The 14,748-nt window shown below is 34.7% G+C and overlaps 2 protein-coding genes across 4 annotated transcripts in view; both read left to right on the top strand.

Annotated features, from left to right (window-relative positions):
* The window catches only part of LOC107585336 (ras and Rab interactor 2-like), a 49,712-nt gene extending 45,801 nt beyond the window's left edge, over positions 1 to 3,911 (top strand). For all 3 annotated transcript variants that reach the window (XM_016272336.1, XM_016272335.1, XM_016272337.1), the window contains exons 9-12: positions 1,177 to 1,485; positions 1,607 to 1,738; positions 1,884 to 2,047; positions 2,197 to 3,911. In XM_016272336.1, the coding sequence (XP_016127822.1) occupies positions 1,177 to 1,485; positions 1,607 to 1,738; positions 1,884 to 2,047; positions 2,197 to 2,514 (923 nt within the window). In that variant the 3' untranslated portion in view covers positions 2,515 to 3,911. The remainder of the gene's footprint in view (positions 1 to 1,176; positions 1,486 to 1,606; positions 1,739 to 1,883; positions 2,048 to 2,196) is intronic.
* Positions 3,912 to 5,516: 1,605 nt separating this feature from the next.
* LOC107585335 (sialin-like) lies at positions 5,517 to 14,339 on the top strand. Its single transcript, XM_016272334.1, has 11 exons — positions 5,517 to 5,693; positions 9,785 to 9,972; positions 10,720 to 10,953; positions 11,103 to 11,190; positions 11,275 to 11,361; positions 11,495 to 11,613; positions 11,740 to 11,901; positions 12,628 to 12,760; positions 12,898 to 13,045; positions 13,169 to 13,259; positions 13,988 to 14,339. The coding sequence occupies exons 1-11, from the start codon at positions 5,606 to 5,608 to the stop codon at positions 14,117 to 14,119; spliced, it is 1,470 nt and encodes a 489-aa protein (XP_016127820.1). The 5' UTR covers positions 5,517 to 5,605; the 3' UTR covers positions 14,120 to 14,339.
* The last annotated feature ends 409 nt before the right edge of the window (positions 14,340 to 14,748 follow it).

The raw sequence follows: 14,748 nt of genomic DNA, 5'->3' as shown, positions 1-14,748 counted from the left end.
TTGGTGGGTGACTAAATATTTTTTTGCCCCTCTGTATATATATATATATATATATATATATATATATACATACAGTATACCGTGCGGCCAGAGCGTATCTGTTGTCAGACCACTTATGATGGAGTTGCTTCCCTCAGTGATCCAGTGTGCTGACAGAAGCAGTGCTGTCAGCATTTTCCAAGACCTGATTAAACATTACGTTCTGCTCTTTAGATCAGATGATTTTAGTTACACATACACTTCTAGTTTATAGATGATTTTACAATTTAGGTATGATCTTCAAGCCCTGCTTGCACAATCAAAGTTACAAGACAACTTGTTGCATTGAGTCATATGTGAGCATACCAGAGACTCTTGTGCTTCAGGAGACATTTTGTAAATGTTGAAGAGTTTTGGAAAAGCAGGTGTAAAAATACTATAAGCAGATATTCCCCTTTAAAGCAGGAAATGGAACAAACCACGTCGTACATCCCAGTCAATATACTCATGGTCACAGTCAGATCATCCACAAATAGACTTGCCAACAGTCATTTTGTTCACTTTTTTGGAGGGATTTTATGTTCCAATTTTTTTTCTTCTGTTCCTTTGCCTTCAATCGTTACTATTTTCAGAATGCACCAAAACAAATTCCAAAACATATGTGATGTAATGGCTATAAAAAAAGTCATTTGGATATTTTTTTTAAATCATGCTGGATAACATGATTGTCAAGTTTATATAAATTAGTGAGTAGGATTTCTGGATCCTTGCTGGAGAAAATAATTTTATAGCAATTTTAATTGGAAGTACTTAAAAAAAATAATATATTTTTTACAAATTTTGAAAATACTTTTATAGCAAGAATTAGAATGATTTCGGAGGGATCATATGACACTGAAGACTGGACTAATGGCTGCTGAGAATTCAGCTTTGCCATCACATGAATAAATAACCTTCTAAAATATATTAAATTAGAAAACAATATTTATATTAAACTGTGATGTTTCACAATATTGCTTATTTTTACTTTTATCTTTGAACAAATAAATGTGAACAAATGAGAATTTCTGTTTTATACAATATTTACTCATAATAAAAAAAATGCATTTAGCTTTGACCTGTTACATATTTATATGCAGTTATTCTAATTATTTCTATTTCTATATGATTATTATATAACGTCTTTTTCCTCCATAGATCAGGTGATGGAGAAAGCCATGTACAAGTGTGTGCTGAAGCCCCTAAAGCCTGTGATAGAGGCCGCCTTGCGGGACTTCCAGGTGAGCAGTGGGACTTGGCAGCAGCTGAAAGAGAATCTGGTTTTGGCCAAAGCCAAGCAGCCCCAGGAGATGGGTGTGGATGGAGCTCTGCCCCCTGACCCTGTTGCCATAGAGAAGATTCGCCACAAGTTCCACAACATGTGCAAGATGTACTCACCTGAGAAGAAAGTGTCTCTGCTTCTCAGTGTGTGCAAGCTTATCTACACCATAATGGAGAGCAACTCAGGTACACGAGCGTGATGCATCTGTGTGAAATCCATGAGTGTGGTTGCACACAAAATTATCCTAATACTTCTGCATAATTTGATTTCAATTCATGATTTAAATTTTTGTTGTAACAATGGTAGGGAGGATGTACGGGGCAGATGACTTCCTGCCCATGCTGACGTATGTGATGGCCCAGTGTGACATGCCACAACTGGACGCTGAAATAGAGTACATGATGGAGTTACTGGACCCATCACTGCTTCATGGAGAAGGTACATTAGAAGACCCCAGTGGGTTCCGCATATCCGTCACAGTCATTGGGCTACTGCAATAACTGCTGAAGTTATTATTAATTATTCATTTCATTGGGTATCAAACTTTTTTAATGTTCCGGTTTTTTTTTTTATCTGATTGTAGGAGGCTATTACCTGACCAGTGCATATGGGGCAATGTCTCTAATCAAGAACTTCCAGGAGGACCAGGCAGCTCGTGTGCTGAGCTCTGAAACCCGTAACACGCTGCACCAGTGGCACCGTAGACGCACAACCCAGCGTACCACACCATCTGTGGATGATTTCCAGGTCAATTCCTTATTAGACATGGTCATATAAGTTATATTCTCCCTTTTCTTCCTTGAAACAATAGAAGTTTAGGAACATAAATATGTGTTCTTAAACGAGCTTGAAATATATTGGGATTTACACCTAGATTTCTTCTTGTCTATATTCAGAACTACTTGCGGGTTGCACTGCAAGATGCAAGCAGTGGCTGTACAGCCAAAACACTTCAGGTGCAACCTTACTCCACAACGGAGGATGTGTGTCAGAAATGCGCAGACAAGTTTAAAATTTCGGACCCGGAGAACTACGCGCTTTTCCTCTTGATGGATGAAACCACACAGCAGCTGGCCCCGGACAATCACCCGCAGAGGATCAAGGCCGAACTGCACAGCCGCCCACAGCCACAACTCTTCTTCTTTGTGTACCGCCAAATCCAAAACCTTACTGTCCCTTCAGACCAACTCAACGACGACACTGCACCCAACTGAGAGAGCAACCCTAGTTTCCATTGGGTCCTTCTCAGCCACATTTATTCATCTCCTTCCTTAGGTACACTGCTAACATCTGCATTGTTTTGAAAAAGGGAGGGATGCGGAAAATGTGCTTAGAGGGAAATAGGGGAGGAAGGATGTGTCTGACAGATGCAGCGGTTTTTATGCTGCGTCTTCACTATTTTCAAAACGTTTTGGGAAGTGGCACGAGACCATCACGAGAGAATAGCTGTACCCAAACTGCAAATGTTACAGTATGCCTGTTTATTTCTTCATGAATGTTCAAACACATTCAGGTTAGCAGAGAAACAGCAGCATTTTAGTGTTTATGGGTAGGCTTTGCACGTTCCATATTAAATATGCTCCAAAATTGTGCCTTCCTCTTCCCAAAGCTCTACATACCTCTCCTATTCCTCCCCAGGCTGAGAGACTGTGGCATTTTTTCGTATGACTGCATTGACTTTTAGAAAGTTCATTCCTTCAGCATTCGTAAACATGGACATCTCTGTCCCTAAGGACATTGTGGACAATTGTTTTTTTGGCAGTTGCTGGTAAACTGCATTCTGTTTATATATGATTTATTGTTATAATATTGCATGTATCTCTGTGATAAGACCTATTAAAGAACCAGGCATTGTTGCCAGTGATGTTTTATCATAATGCTTTTGTATGAATTATGATCATTACGTTTTGTTAAAGTCATTAGTAGTAATGGAGAAGATAGAAATGGTGAGGTTTAGTTCTAAAATACTGTACTACTACTGACAAGCTAAACATTTAGAGCTTGTGGTAATCTGCATCTCTGTTGTACTGATTTTGGTTTTGGAAAAGGGGCTTTTGGCAAGTAGGATAAATGGAAAGATCTGTGTAAAGTATGAAAGAATATGAAAAAAGGACATGGCTGTTGGTCATTGGTAGAAAATATCAAAGAACAGAAATGGTGTTTGTGTCACTGTAAAGTGCTATCAGGGAATACCGAGATGGATGAGTAACATCGAGGAGAATAGTTCTTTAACATTCATAACTATACTCATAACCTCTGCAATAACATACCAAGTATTTCATGTTCTACTAATGTACTATATGTTTGCATGTTTTGATGTAAACTCGGGGCATTGTTTTTTTGTTTTTAAGAGACCAGGGTGCTGAAATGCTCTAATTCCATGTAACGATGATATAGAAACACTAGTCACATCTGAAACACAAACTATATGTTTCAAGTCGTGAAATGTATTTTAACAAGATATTTTAAGTCTGTTAAATGTATACATATTTATATGCAATCTGTGCAGGAATTTTCACAGATTTGAAAAATATTGTGTATTCATTTGGAGAAAAGCTCATCCTCATTCTTTAGTCAGTTCTTCATATTTGCCTTTTTTAATGTACTCTTTGCACACAATAAATTAATGTTGAACATTTATCATCTCTGTCATCTTTTGTTACGAGCTTCCACAAGTCTTAGCCTTTTCTACATTAGGTATAGGTAAATAGTTTCCACTTCATTGCCATGAGGGCTTGTACTTCCCACATTACTGATTCCACATAAATTGAAATCATTAGAAGGCTCCTCTGACTGTTTTCTCACTGTCTTCCATAAGTGAGGATTATTACTGTGTGTGTGTGTGTGTGTGTGTGTGTGAGAGAGAGATAGAACAAGAATGTTAGAATGTTAGTTTTATTTATAACACTTTTCAAAATGGACCTTATTTCAAAGCAGCTTTACATTAAAAAAAATTATAAAAATTGAAGAAAGAATGTCTTACATTTTCTAACACATTTAGATAATGCATGTTTTGACTTTACAGTAAAATGTAACATTTAAAAGTTCACTGTGAAAAATTGAATACATAATTATACTAATGAAGATCTTAAAAGAGAGCTGAATCCTGCTGATTTAGACCAGATTTGAATTTCCTTAAAGCATGGACTGCTGTAATACTTTAGCCCCTCTTAGTGGATAATTATTGCAATAATATATAAAGCTCACAAACTAGAAAAAGCACAAAATCTTTTTGGTAATGGATCCTTAAAAACAACAGTCTGTCAATGATTAAACCTTGAGCAATCATAGTTTAATATAAAAAGGCCACATCAATAAATATTTCATGGGAAATATTTTATACATACAGTACACTACCTGTCAAAGGTTTTTGAACAGTAAACTTTTTTATGTTTTTTTTTTTTTTAAAGAATTCTCTTCTGCTCACCAAGCCTGCATTTATTTGATCCAAAATATCAAAAGCTATAATATGGTGAAATATTTTTACTATTTAAAATAACTGCTTTCGATTTGAATATATTTGAAAATGTAATGTATTCCTGTGATTTCAAAGCTGATTTGTTTAGCATCATTGCTCCAGTCTTCAGGGTCACATGATCCTTCAGAAATCATTCTAATATTCTGAATATTTGATCATATTCAAAAACAAATATTATTATTATTATTATTAATATTATGTTGAAAACAGCAGAGTAGATTTTTTTCAGGTTTCTTTGATGAATAGAAAGTTCAGAAGAACAGCATTTATCTGAAATAGAAATCTTTTGTGACATTATAAATGTCTTTATCATCACTTTTGATCAATTTAAAGCATCCTTGCTAAATACAAGTATTAATTTCTATAATTTATAATTATATAAATGATTAATAAAGTATTAATTTATTAATAAAAAACATAAATAAATGTTTTTTGAGCAGCAAATCAGAATATTAGAATGATTTCTGAAGGAGCATGTGACACTGAAGGCTGGAGTAATGATGCTTTGAAATCACAGGAATAAATTACATTATAAAATATATTCAAATTGAACGCAGTTATTTTAAATAGTAAAAATATTTCACCATATTATAGCTTTTGTTGTATTTTGGATCAAATAAATGCAGGCTTGGTGAGCAGAAGAGAATTATATAATTTTTTTTTACCTCTACAATCAGTAGAGGTCTGCTGGTGACCATGGGACTTTTATTATGGTATGTATTATTGCTGACGGTGAAACCCGGGTTCCGCATTCAGAGTGTGTTTGTTGTGTTGTTGTGTTGTTGTGTTTCTGGTCAGACGGACGGAGAGGAGAGCAGCCGCTGAAGATGATGGAGCATTCAGCGTCAGACTCAGAAACTGAAGATCATGTCCAGCCTTTACTACGCCGGAAAGACACCGGAGACATTCAGAAAGGTAGCCGGGCATTAACTATGAATGCCTTTTATGTATTTATGCAGTTTTACAACATGTCACGTAAAAATTCCGCTGGTACCATCCGTGCTATAATATTAGTACTTACAAAGTAATAATCAGTGTTGGGGAAAGTTACTTTTAAAAGTAATGCATTACAGTATTGCGTTACTCCCTAAAAAGGTAACTAATTACGTTACTTGGTTACTTTTTATGGAAAGTAATGCGTTACATTACTTTTGCGTTACTTTTTAAATATGAGCAGGGCTTGATTGTTTTTAATATAATAAGTTGTATTTATAGCAAATGTAAGAGCCCTTTCACACCAAAAAGTGTAATGAATAAACCTAGGGCTGGACGATATGGCCAAAATTTATATCACGATATATTTCTTAATTTCGGTGGATACGATATCATTCCGATATCGATATGAACACTATTTTAAAAAGCCTTGTAAAAACTGCCAAGAACGCCCACAACAGATGTCTGAGCATACAAACTTATGAAAAATGAATTTGCCAAGTCTATGACACCTCATATAAAACCATATAATACTTTAGAGAAAAAAAACAGCACAAATAAATTAATGTTCGCCTTTTATTTGTATTTAGCCTTCATACAAACAAGAAATGTGAAATCACTGTCAAATAAACATCTCAGACTCACCTTATTAATTATTAATATCTTCTAACATACTAGTCAAAAGAATTCTCTTCTGCTCACCAAGCCTGCATTTATTTGATCCAAAATACAGCAAAAACAGTAACATTTTGAAATATTTTTACTATTTAAAATAACTCTTTTCTGTTTGGAAATATTTTAAAATGCAATTTATTCCTGTGATTTCAAAGCTATGTTTTTTAGCATCATTACTCCAGTCACATGATCCTTCAGAAATCATTCTGATTTGCTGCTCAAAAATAATTGATTATTATGTTGAAAACAACCGAGTAGAATTGTTTTCAGGTTTCTTTGATGAATAGAAAGTTCAGAAGAACAGCATTTATCTGAAATAGAAATCTTTTGTAGCATTATAAATGTCTTTTCACTTTTGATCAACTGCTTGTCTGCCAGCAGGAGGCGCTTTGAGAGCGGTAGAACTTGCGGTTTCTCCAGTAACGGCTGTAAACAAAGCAGATCCGCTCATGAACGCTACTTTATCAGATAAAAATAAAATGTCATCGAAACTTTTCTGAAGACAGTCGGTTCCCTTCAGAGATACATTCATTTAAAACACCCGCACGTGTTTTGATTTTGAAACGTGCAGTGCTCATGTTTATTCAACGAAGTCAAACGCCACAAATACATCAATGTATGGGAAACACCGGTAATGTATATCGAAATATCGGAAATGTGTTTAAAAATCATATCACCGGTATTGAAAAAAATTATATCGCGATACATATTGATATTGAATTATTGTCCAGCCCTAAATAAACCTCAGGCTGAAGCAAAAGTAAATTCACGTCTGTACAGTAGAACACAGGAGAAGAAGGTTCAACACTCTTCAGCAATAAAAAAAACAATGAAGCACAATTGTTAGTTTATCTAAAGTCATTTTTGCTTATTAGTACGGTTGAACTGGATCATCAAAGGTCAGCAGCAAAGACATTGGTTAATAAAATGGGATTAGATACATTTGTGTTATTTAACATATTTAATTATTGCAGGTTTGCTTCATATTCTGAGTTTGCTTTTCACTGTTTTAATTCATTTTGTCGAATGCTAAATATGTTTTTTGTGAGTGGGATGAATTAATGCACATTTACATTTAGTCTAGAAGTACAGTAGCATCATGTTCACACAGCACACACAACTCTGCACTTCCGATTTCTCCCAATATGGGAGACTTGTCAGTCAATAAATGGGAAAACAAAGTAACTGGGGTTACTTTTTTGAAAAAAGTAACTCATATTTACTTGTAAATTAAAAAAGTAATGCGTTACTTTACTAGTTACTTGAAAAAAGTAATCTGATTACGTAACTCGCGTTACTTGTAATGCGTTACCCCCAACACTGGTAACAATACATTTGAAAATGAAGTTGTAATAGTTGTGCTTAACTGACAATGTTCAGCTGCATTGTAAACTTGCTAGAACAGCTCGTGTTGAGAAATTCCTTATTGGTTTATAGTATTCAAAAGATGTCTCAGTTATTCAATCATCCCAAAAGTGCAGACTTCATCTCTTTAGTTGAGTCAGTGATATAATTGACGCAGCATTTGATGCAGTCTACATGAATAATTCAAGAGCTTTTTCAAAACATCCAGGCACATGAAGGAGGAAGAGCATTGGTCATGCAGGTAGCTGCCCTAAAAATATACTGTCATAACTTGTTTCCTCCTGATACTATACTATAGTAACTCTAGTTATAACTGTAAAATCAATATATGTTAATTTCAGATGTCTTAATCTTTTGTTACAAAATTATTTATTTATTATTATTATTTAAAAATGTAATACATGTTTTGTGAACAATGTGTCAGTAATGATACAGATTTAGGAATCTATCGGAACTTGGTGACTTTTATGGCACTTGGTATGTGCACACACAAAAAAAATTGAGGACATGATTCGAAAATGCTAAGTGGTCGTAAAAAAAATAGTCTCACACATGGTCTTCGATCAAAAATGACTGACCATAGGAAATGAATGGGAAATGGGGGAAAAAAAATTGAAAATACAGAAAATTTTTGTGTGTACAATCTACAAATCCCCCACAATGCAGAACAAAATTGCACAGCAATGAAGGGGTGAAACTCTAAAACATCTAGAGTGCAAAATCAACACACCAACTCACACACATGCGGACACACACTTGTACACACACCTATGAATTGGTGTGACTGTAACACTGCAACTATGTCAAATAAAATCAATAATTCAACTACAATGCAGTAAACAAGTGGACAGCAAGGAAGGGGTTACACTCTAAAACATCAAGAGTGTAAAACAGATACATCCACTCACACACATACAGAATTATACATACTCAAATGAATTGGTATGGCTATAACCAAATAGCCTAAATGAGTCAGAAGACTGAAATAAGAGGTTAAAATCAGATCAGACCCAGAAGGATTAAGCTCTGATAAAGCATTCCTGTTCATTTTTGTTACATTTTTATAGAATTTTAATGTTTTGTTTATAAAAATGCTTTCTGTGTTCAGGTTTGAATATAGTAATAATAATGCAAAAACCTACACTTCAAATCAACATTTAAAACAACAAAAAATAATAAACCTTGACAAAAAGTAGTCTTTGAGAATGCCTTAATATACATTTAAATCCACAACCTAATAAAAGTAAACAATTATGTATAAAAACAACTATAATCCCAAGCCTCACAATTCACAAGCATCTCTATAGAGTCCTATACAGAAATCTATTGGTTACACCATGAAATTACAGGTTTTTCTTCTTTTTTTTGCTCTCACCAGGAGGTGCTATTCTGCCTTCAAAAATTGGATTTTGAAGGCCTAGTCTCTATTTTAATCTGAAATACTGCATTAATTGAAAAATAATTTGAAAAAATTTGAAAAAAAAATGTTGTACTATTTTCAATGGCAAAAATGTATCATAATTAGTGCATACATATTAATTAGTACCATCACATTCTCTTAAAATACAAAAGAAAAAATATTATTGAACAAAAATATATTAATTGATTTTACTGAAGAAAAAAAAAGTTAAATGTCACTTTTGACCGCGAAGACCATGAGTGTGACTTCCAAATGAGGAGCGCACAAGGGTTTAAAGGTTATAAAAAGATTCAGGAGCTAATTCAGTGTGTGAACAATTCAGCAGACTGATTCAAACCTGTAAGATCGTGCTTCTTTGTGAATGATTCAGTCTGGAAGAGTGTCTTTTTCTCGTAATTAAGAGTACACTGGTCGCACTGCATGTTTTGGGTGTGGCATGCTGTGAAAGGTTTTTTTTTATCTCACCACATTAAATTGACAATTCGCATTTACAGCTCGGTTACAAAAAGTCCTAAAAGTTTGGAACAACATGAGTGTGAGTAAATGATGACAGCCATTTTGGGAGAATCCTTTAATTCGGTTTGACAAGGATATCTTCTGTTTGTTCTTCCAGCTCCTGCTTGCTGCTCATCACGATACGGCTTGGCCTTTTTGTCCTGTTATGGCTTCTTTGTGGCATATGCCCTCAGGGTGAACCTTAGTGTGGCAATGGTGGACATGCTGAAAAACAGGTCCAGTGTCAACAACAGTTCCTCTGTCTGCCCTCATCATAGCATCCCAGTGCCCAAACACAATCACACTGTAAGAGCATCTACTTATTGTCTCACATATTACATATGCAAACTCCTCTTGTTTTATAAGTTTTTTGTTTTTTTTATCAATATTTTGCATTTTTATGCATTTCCATATAATTAATCAAAGTAAGTTAAATTTCTTTCAATTTATTTAAAAAAAAATTAAATTTAAATAAATACTTTTTTTTAACAATGTCACATATTTCTCAAACTCATTTTGAAATGAAAAGAGTTTTTACAGTTTTTTTAATGTACAGTCATAGTGCGCATTTTGAATAATTTAGGCCCAAGCATGAGATTTCAGAAGCATTATCATGTGTGACCATAAAACCAGTCATAAGGGTCAATTATATATCTGAAAGCTGAATAAATAAGCTTTCCATTGATGTATGGTTTGTTAGGATAGGATAATATTTGGCCGAGATGCAGCTATTTGAAAATCTGGAATCTGAGGGTGCAAAAAAAATCAAAATACTGAGAAAATCGCCTTTAAAGTTGTCTGAATGAAGTTCTTAGCAATGTATATTACTAATCACAAAAAAAGTTTTTATATATTTATGGTTGGAAATTTACAAAATATCTTCATGGAACATGATCTTTACTTCATATCCTAATGATTTTTGGCATAAAAGAAAAATCTATAATTTTGACCCATACAATGTTTTTTTGGCTATTGCTATTTGGCTATATACCCCAGCGACTTAAGACTGGTTTTGTGCTCCAGGGTTACATATTTAGTTCAATTTCTCGACAGGCCAGTGTGTATGACTGGGATTCAGAGACTCAGGGCTGGATCCTGGGCTCTTTTTTCTACGGATACATACTTACTCAGATACCAGGTGGCTACTTGGCACGTAAGTATGGTGCCAAGTGGCTCTTTGGTATCGGCATTCTTTGCACTGTGATCTTCACCCTGCTGACTCCAGTAGCCACTGATCTGGGAGCTGGTTACCTCATCGCTGTCAGGGTGTTGGAAGGCATTGGGGAGGTAACCTCAAAACTCATTACCTACCATATGGATTTAGTACTTTCTGTTCTTGTAGTTTGCAAGTCAATGTTTCAATGTTGCCTTAGATGATATAGGTGTTATTCATTTAGGAAAATAAAAGTCTTAAAAGGTTATTCTTGTGCTTTCAGGGAGTGTCATATCCTGCTATGCATGCGATGTGGGCATCATGGGCACCACCTCTGGAGAGAAGTCGACTACTCACTATCTCTTACACAGGTGCCCTGGTTTGATTTATAACAATCTACTCAAGTTTTTGTGTATTTGTACTATTATTTCTTTTTTTTCCCTTTCCGCTTACAGGTGCTCAGCTGGGAACTGTAGTAGCCCTTCCTCTGTCTGGCCAGATATGTTTTTACCTAGACTGGACTTATGTCTTTTATATATTTGGTAAGTTTCATTATACTACGCATTTAAAGGTGAACTGTGTGCAGCATAAAATGTAAGGCTAAAGATGCTTTCACAGACTTTCCTCTTAGTACACTCTAAATGCACTTTATTTTGGTTTGTTTACAACTCATAGGAGCTGTTGGACTTCTTTGGTTTGTCCTTTGGGCTTACTTTGTCAGTAACAGTCCCAGCTTACACAAAAGGATATCAGCAGATGAGAAGACCTACATAATGGCATCTTTAAAAAATGAAGTAGGCAACGTTACAGTGATATCATACAGTGTCTGTCTTTAAGTTGATTTTTTTTTTTCACAAACCAAATAATGTTTGACTCGTTAATTGTTTGTTTGTGTTAAAATGTGCCATTTCCTGCTGCAGCTGTCCCCAACCACAGATTACATCCCATGGACATCAATTCTCAAGTCTTTGCCATTATGGGCCATAGTTGTGGCACACTTCTCTTACAACTGGACATTTTACACTCTGCTTACTCTCTTACCCACCTACATGAATGATATACTCGGATTCAGCATCCAGCAGGTGAGTGCAAAGCAGGGCTGACACATCTTTTGTTTTTTAATGATCAGAATTTGTATTTTTACCCAGTTTATTTTAATGTTTTGAATGCTTTGTAAGCTAATGATGAAGATTATTATGCATTTGTGATATTTATTATCTTTTTTACTTTGACTTATCTTCATCTTCCAAAATAAAAATTGTGTTTTCCATGTAGAGGTTGGTAAGAGTTCATATCTATCTATCTATCTATATGAAAGAAATATCTTATGCTTGCCAAGACTGCATTTATTTGATCAAAATACAGTAAAAACAGTCATATTCAACATTCTAAAAAGTATTACAGTATAAAACAATTATTTTCTGTTTTAATATATTTTAAAACATAATTTATTCCTGTGATAGCAAAGCTGAATTTTCAGCAGCACATGATCTTTCAGAAATCATTCTAATATGCTGATTTGTAGTTCAACATTTTTTTGTGGAAACTCTTTGGTGAATAGAAAGTTCAAAAGAACAACACGCATTTTAAATAAAAATCTTTTCTAACATTATCCTCACTGTCACTTTTGATCAGTTTGATGGATCATTGCTAAATAAAAGTATTCATTTCTTTAAAAAGAAAGTACCTACCACAAACTTTTGAATAGTAGTGTGTTTAATATACAAATAGGTCATCTGAGAATGATCATTGACTCTCATCATAAGGCCCCTTTGCCGTTTAGTGTGTGAACTCAGTGTCATTCTCAGAATGGAATGCTCTCGGCTTTGCCCTACCTTGGTTGTTGGTTGCTGGCTTTGCTGGGTGGACAGCTGGCAGACCTCCTGAGAGAGAAATATCTTATCCGCACTGTAATTGTGCGTAAGGCATTCACTATAGTAGGTAAAGAATTCTTTCTACTTAGTTTTAATGCCGAACAGTGCTCATTTGAAAAAAATATTGATGGGATGATTGAACTGGTGGTGTGAAGTCTGTTAATGCTTTGAGTAAATCAGTGTGTCTGTTTTGAATGTGTCCAGGAATGGTGGGACCAGCCGTCTTCCTCGTGGCTGCTGGCTACACTGGCTGTAACTTTGTCTTGGCTATAGCCTTCCTCACCCTCTCTTCCTCTCTAGGGGGCGTTTCAGCCTCTGGATTTAACATCAACCATTTGGACATTGCTCCCTCGTAAGACAAGGCTTTTTATTGGCAATCATACAAGTTTTATGATTTAGGACTGTGCATGCATGAAACCCCTTTACTTTCATATATAAATTTATCAAATGTTTTCTTTTCTTTTTTTCTTCACAGATATGCTGGGATATTGCTTGGGATCACAAACTCATTTGCCACTATACCTGGCATGGTGGGTCCTGTAATAGCAAGATCTCTGACCAAATCTGTAAGTTATAATTTATTGCATTTAAATATAAATGTAAAATATTTTATCTTTATGTAAAGACTGCATTACATTGTTTCATGTGCTGCAAAAAAATGAAGAAAGGTGCTGTAAGAGAGTAATTTATTTATTTTAATACTACGCCTGTCACTGAAGTGTGGACAGTCATATGTTTGTTATGCATAAATGCAAACATTAAATGCTTATTTTCAAGAGAAATTCTATTTGGACATTGCTCCCTCGTAAGACAAGGCTTTTTATTGGCAATCATACAAGTTTTATGATTTAGGACTGTGCATGCATGAAACCCCTTTACTTTCATATATAAATTTATCAAATGTTTTCTTTTCTTTTTTTCTTCACAGATATGCTGGGATATTGCTTGGGATCACAAACTCATTTGCCACTATACCTGGCATGGTGGGTCCTGTAATAGCAAGATCTCTGACCAAATCTGTAAGTTATAATTTATTGCATTTAAATATAAATGTAAAATATTTGATCTTTATGTAAAGACTGCATTACATTGTTTCATGTGCTGCAAAAAAATGAAGAAAGGTGCTGTAAGAGAGTAATTTATTTATTTTAATACTACGCCTGTCACTGAAGTGTGGACAGTCATATGTTTGTTATGCATAAATGCAAACATTAAATGCTTATTTTCAAGAGAAATTCTTTTTTTTCTCACATTTGTGAAGTAATAAATACTTAAATATTTTGTTTTTATCTAGAACACCATTCCAGAGTGGCAAATTGTCTTCTACATCTCTGCAGCAATCAATATATTTGGAGCTGTTTTCTTCACAATTTTTGGCAAGGGCACACTCCAGCCTTGGGCTGTCCAGAGAATACACATCCAATGAAACACGTCAACCATTAGCCATTTCCAAAAGGCCGAAAGGATGAACCTATTGTAAATTCTATAGAGATCTTAGCAGTAGTTACATATGGTGTGCAAACTAATGAATATTGCACAATCCAATGTTGTTGTTTTTTAAGCATACCAACAAACACCATGATTTTTGGTATTTTTTATTGGGAATATCTGTATTTGTTATACATGTCAGTAGTTTTTCAGACAATATTTTTTTATTGTATTTTAATTTATTTTTTAAACAAAGGTGCGATAATGAAGGGAATAATAAACGTATCTTTATGGTACATCCAGTCGTGGTAAGGAGGTAAAAGTTTTGATCACACGACCACTGTAGTATAATTCACTCTTGTGAGCCGAGTCTGTTTAGTGAATGAACCCCTGTGTGAATCAACAGTTACTGAATTAATCTGACTCGCTTAAAAACCCGCAAATTAACTTGTGAATTGTTTTGGAGTATAAGGCTACAGTGTCGCTGTAACGCAGTAGTAAGAACTATATCAGTTTTATTTCTGATTTGCTAAATCCGTTCTGTTGAAAACTGAAATAATCTCATCGTTTGGCAACAAAAACTTAATACAAAATTGCATTTTCCTCAACTCTAATAAACTAATCGTT

The sequence above is a fragment of the Sinocyclocheilus grahami genome, unplaced genomic scaffold, assembly GCF_001515645.1.
Source record: "Sinocyclocheilus grahami isolate Dianchi unplaced genomic scaffold, SAMN03320097.WGS_v1.1 scaffold69.1, whole genome shotgun sequence".
Taxonomy (NCBI): Eukaryota; Metazoa; Chordata; class Actinopteri; order Cypriniformes; family Cyprinidae; genus Sinocyclocheilus; species Sinocyclocheilus grahami.
This window is presented reverse-complemented; position numbering and strand designations above follow the sequence as displayed.

Excerpts from the sequence above, each read along its gene's own strand:
- LOC107585335 (XM_016272334.1), top strand. The coding sequence starts at position 5,606 with ATGATGGAGCATTCAGCGTCAGACTCAGAAACTGAAGATCATGTCCAG. Across the intron at positions 11,191-11,274 it reads ACTCACTATCTCTTACACAG|GTGCTCAGCTGGGAACTGTA; the intron begins GTGCCCTGGTTT and ends TTCCGCTTACAG. Across the intron at positions 11,614-11,739 it reads TGGCATCTTTAAAAAATGAA|CTGTCCCCAACCACAGATTA; the intron begins GTAGGCAACGTT and ends TTCCTGCTGCAG.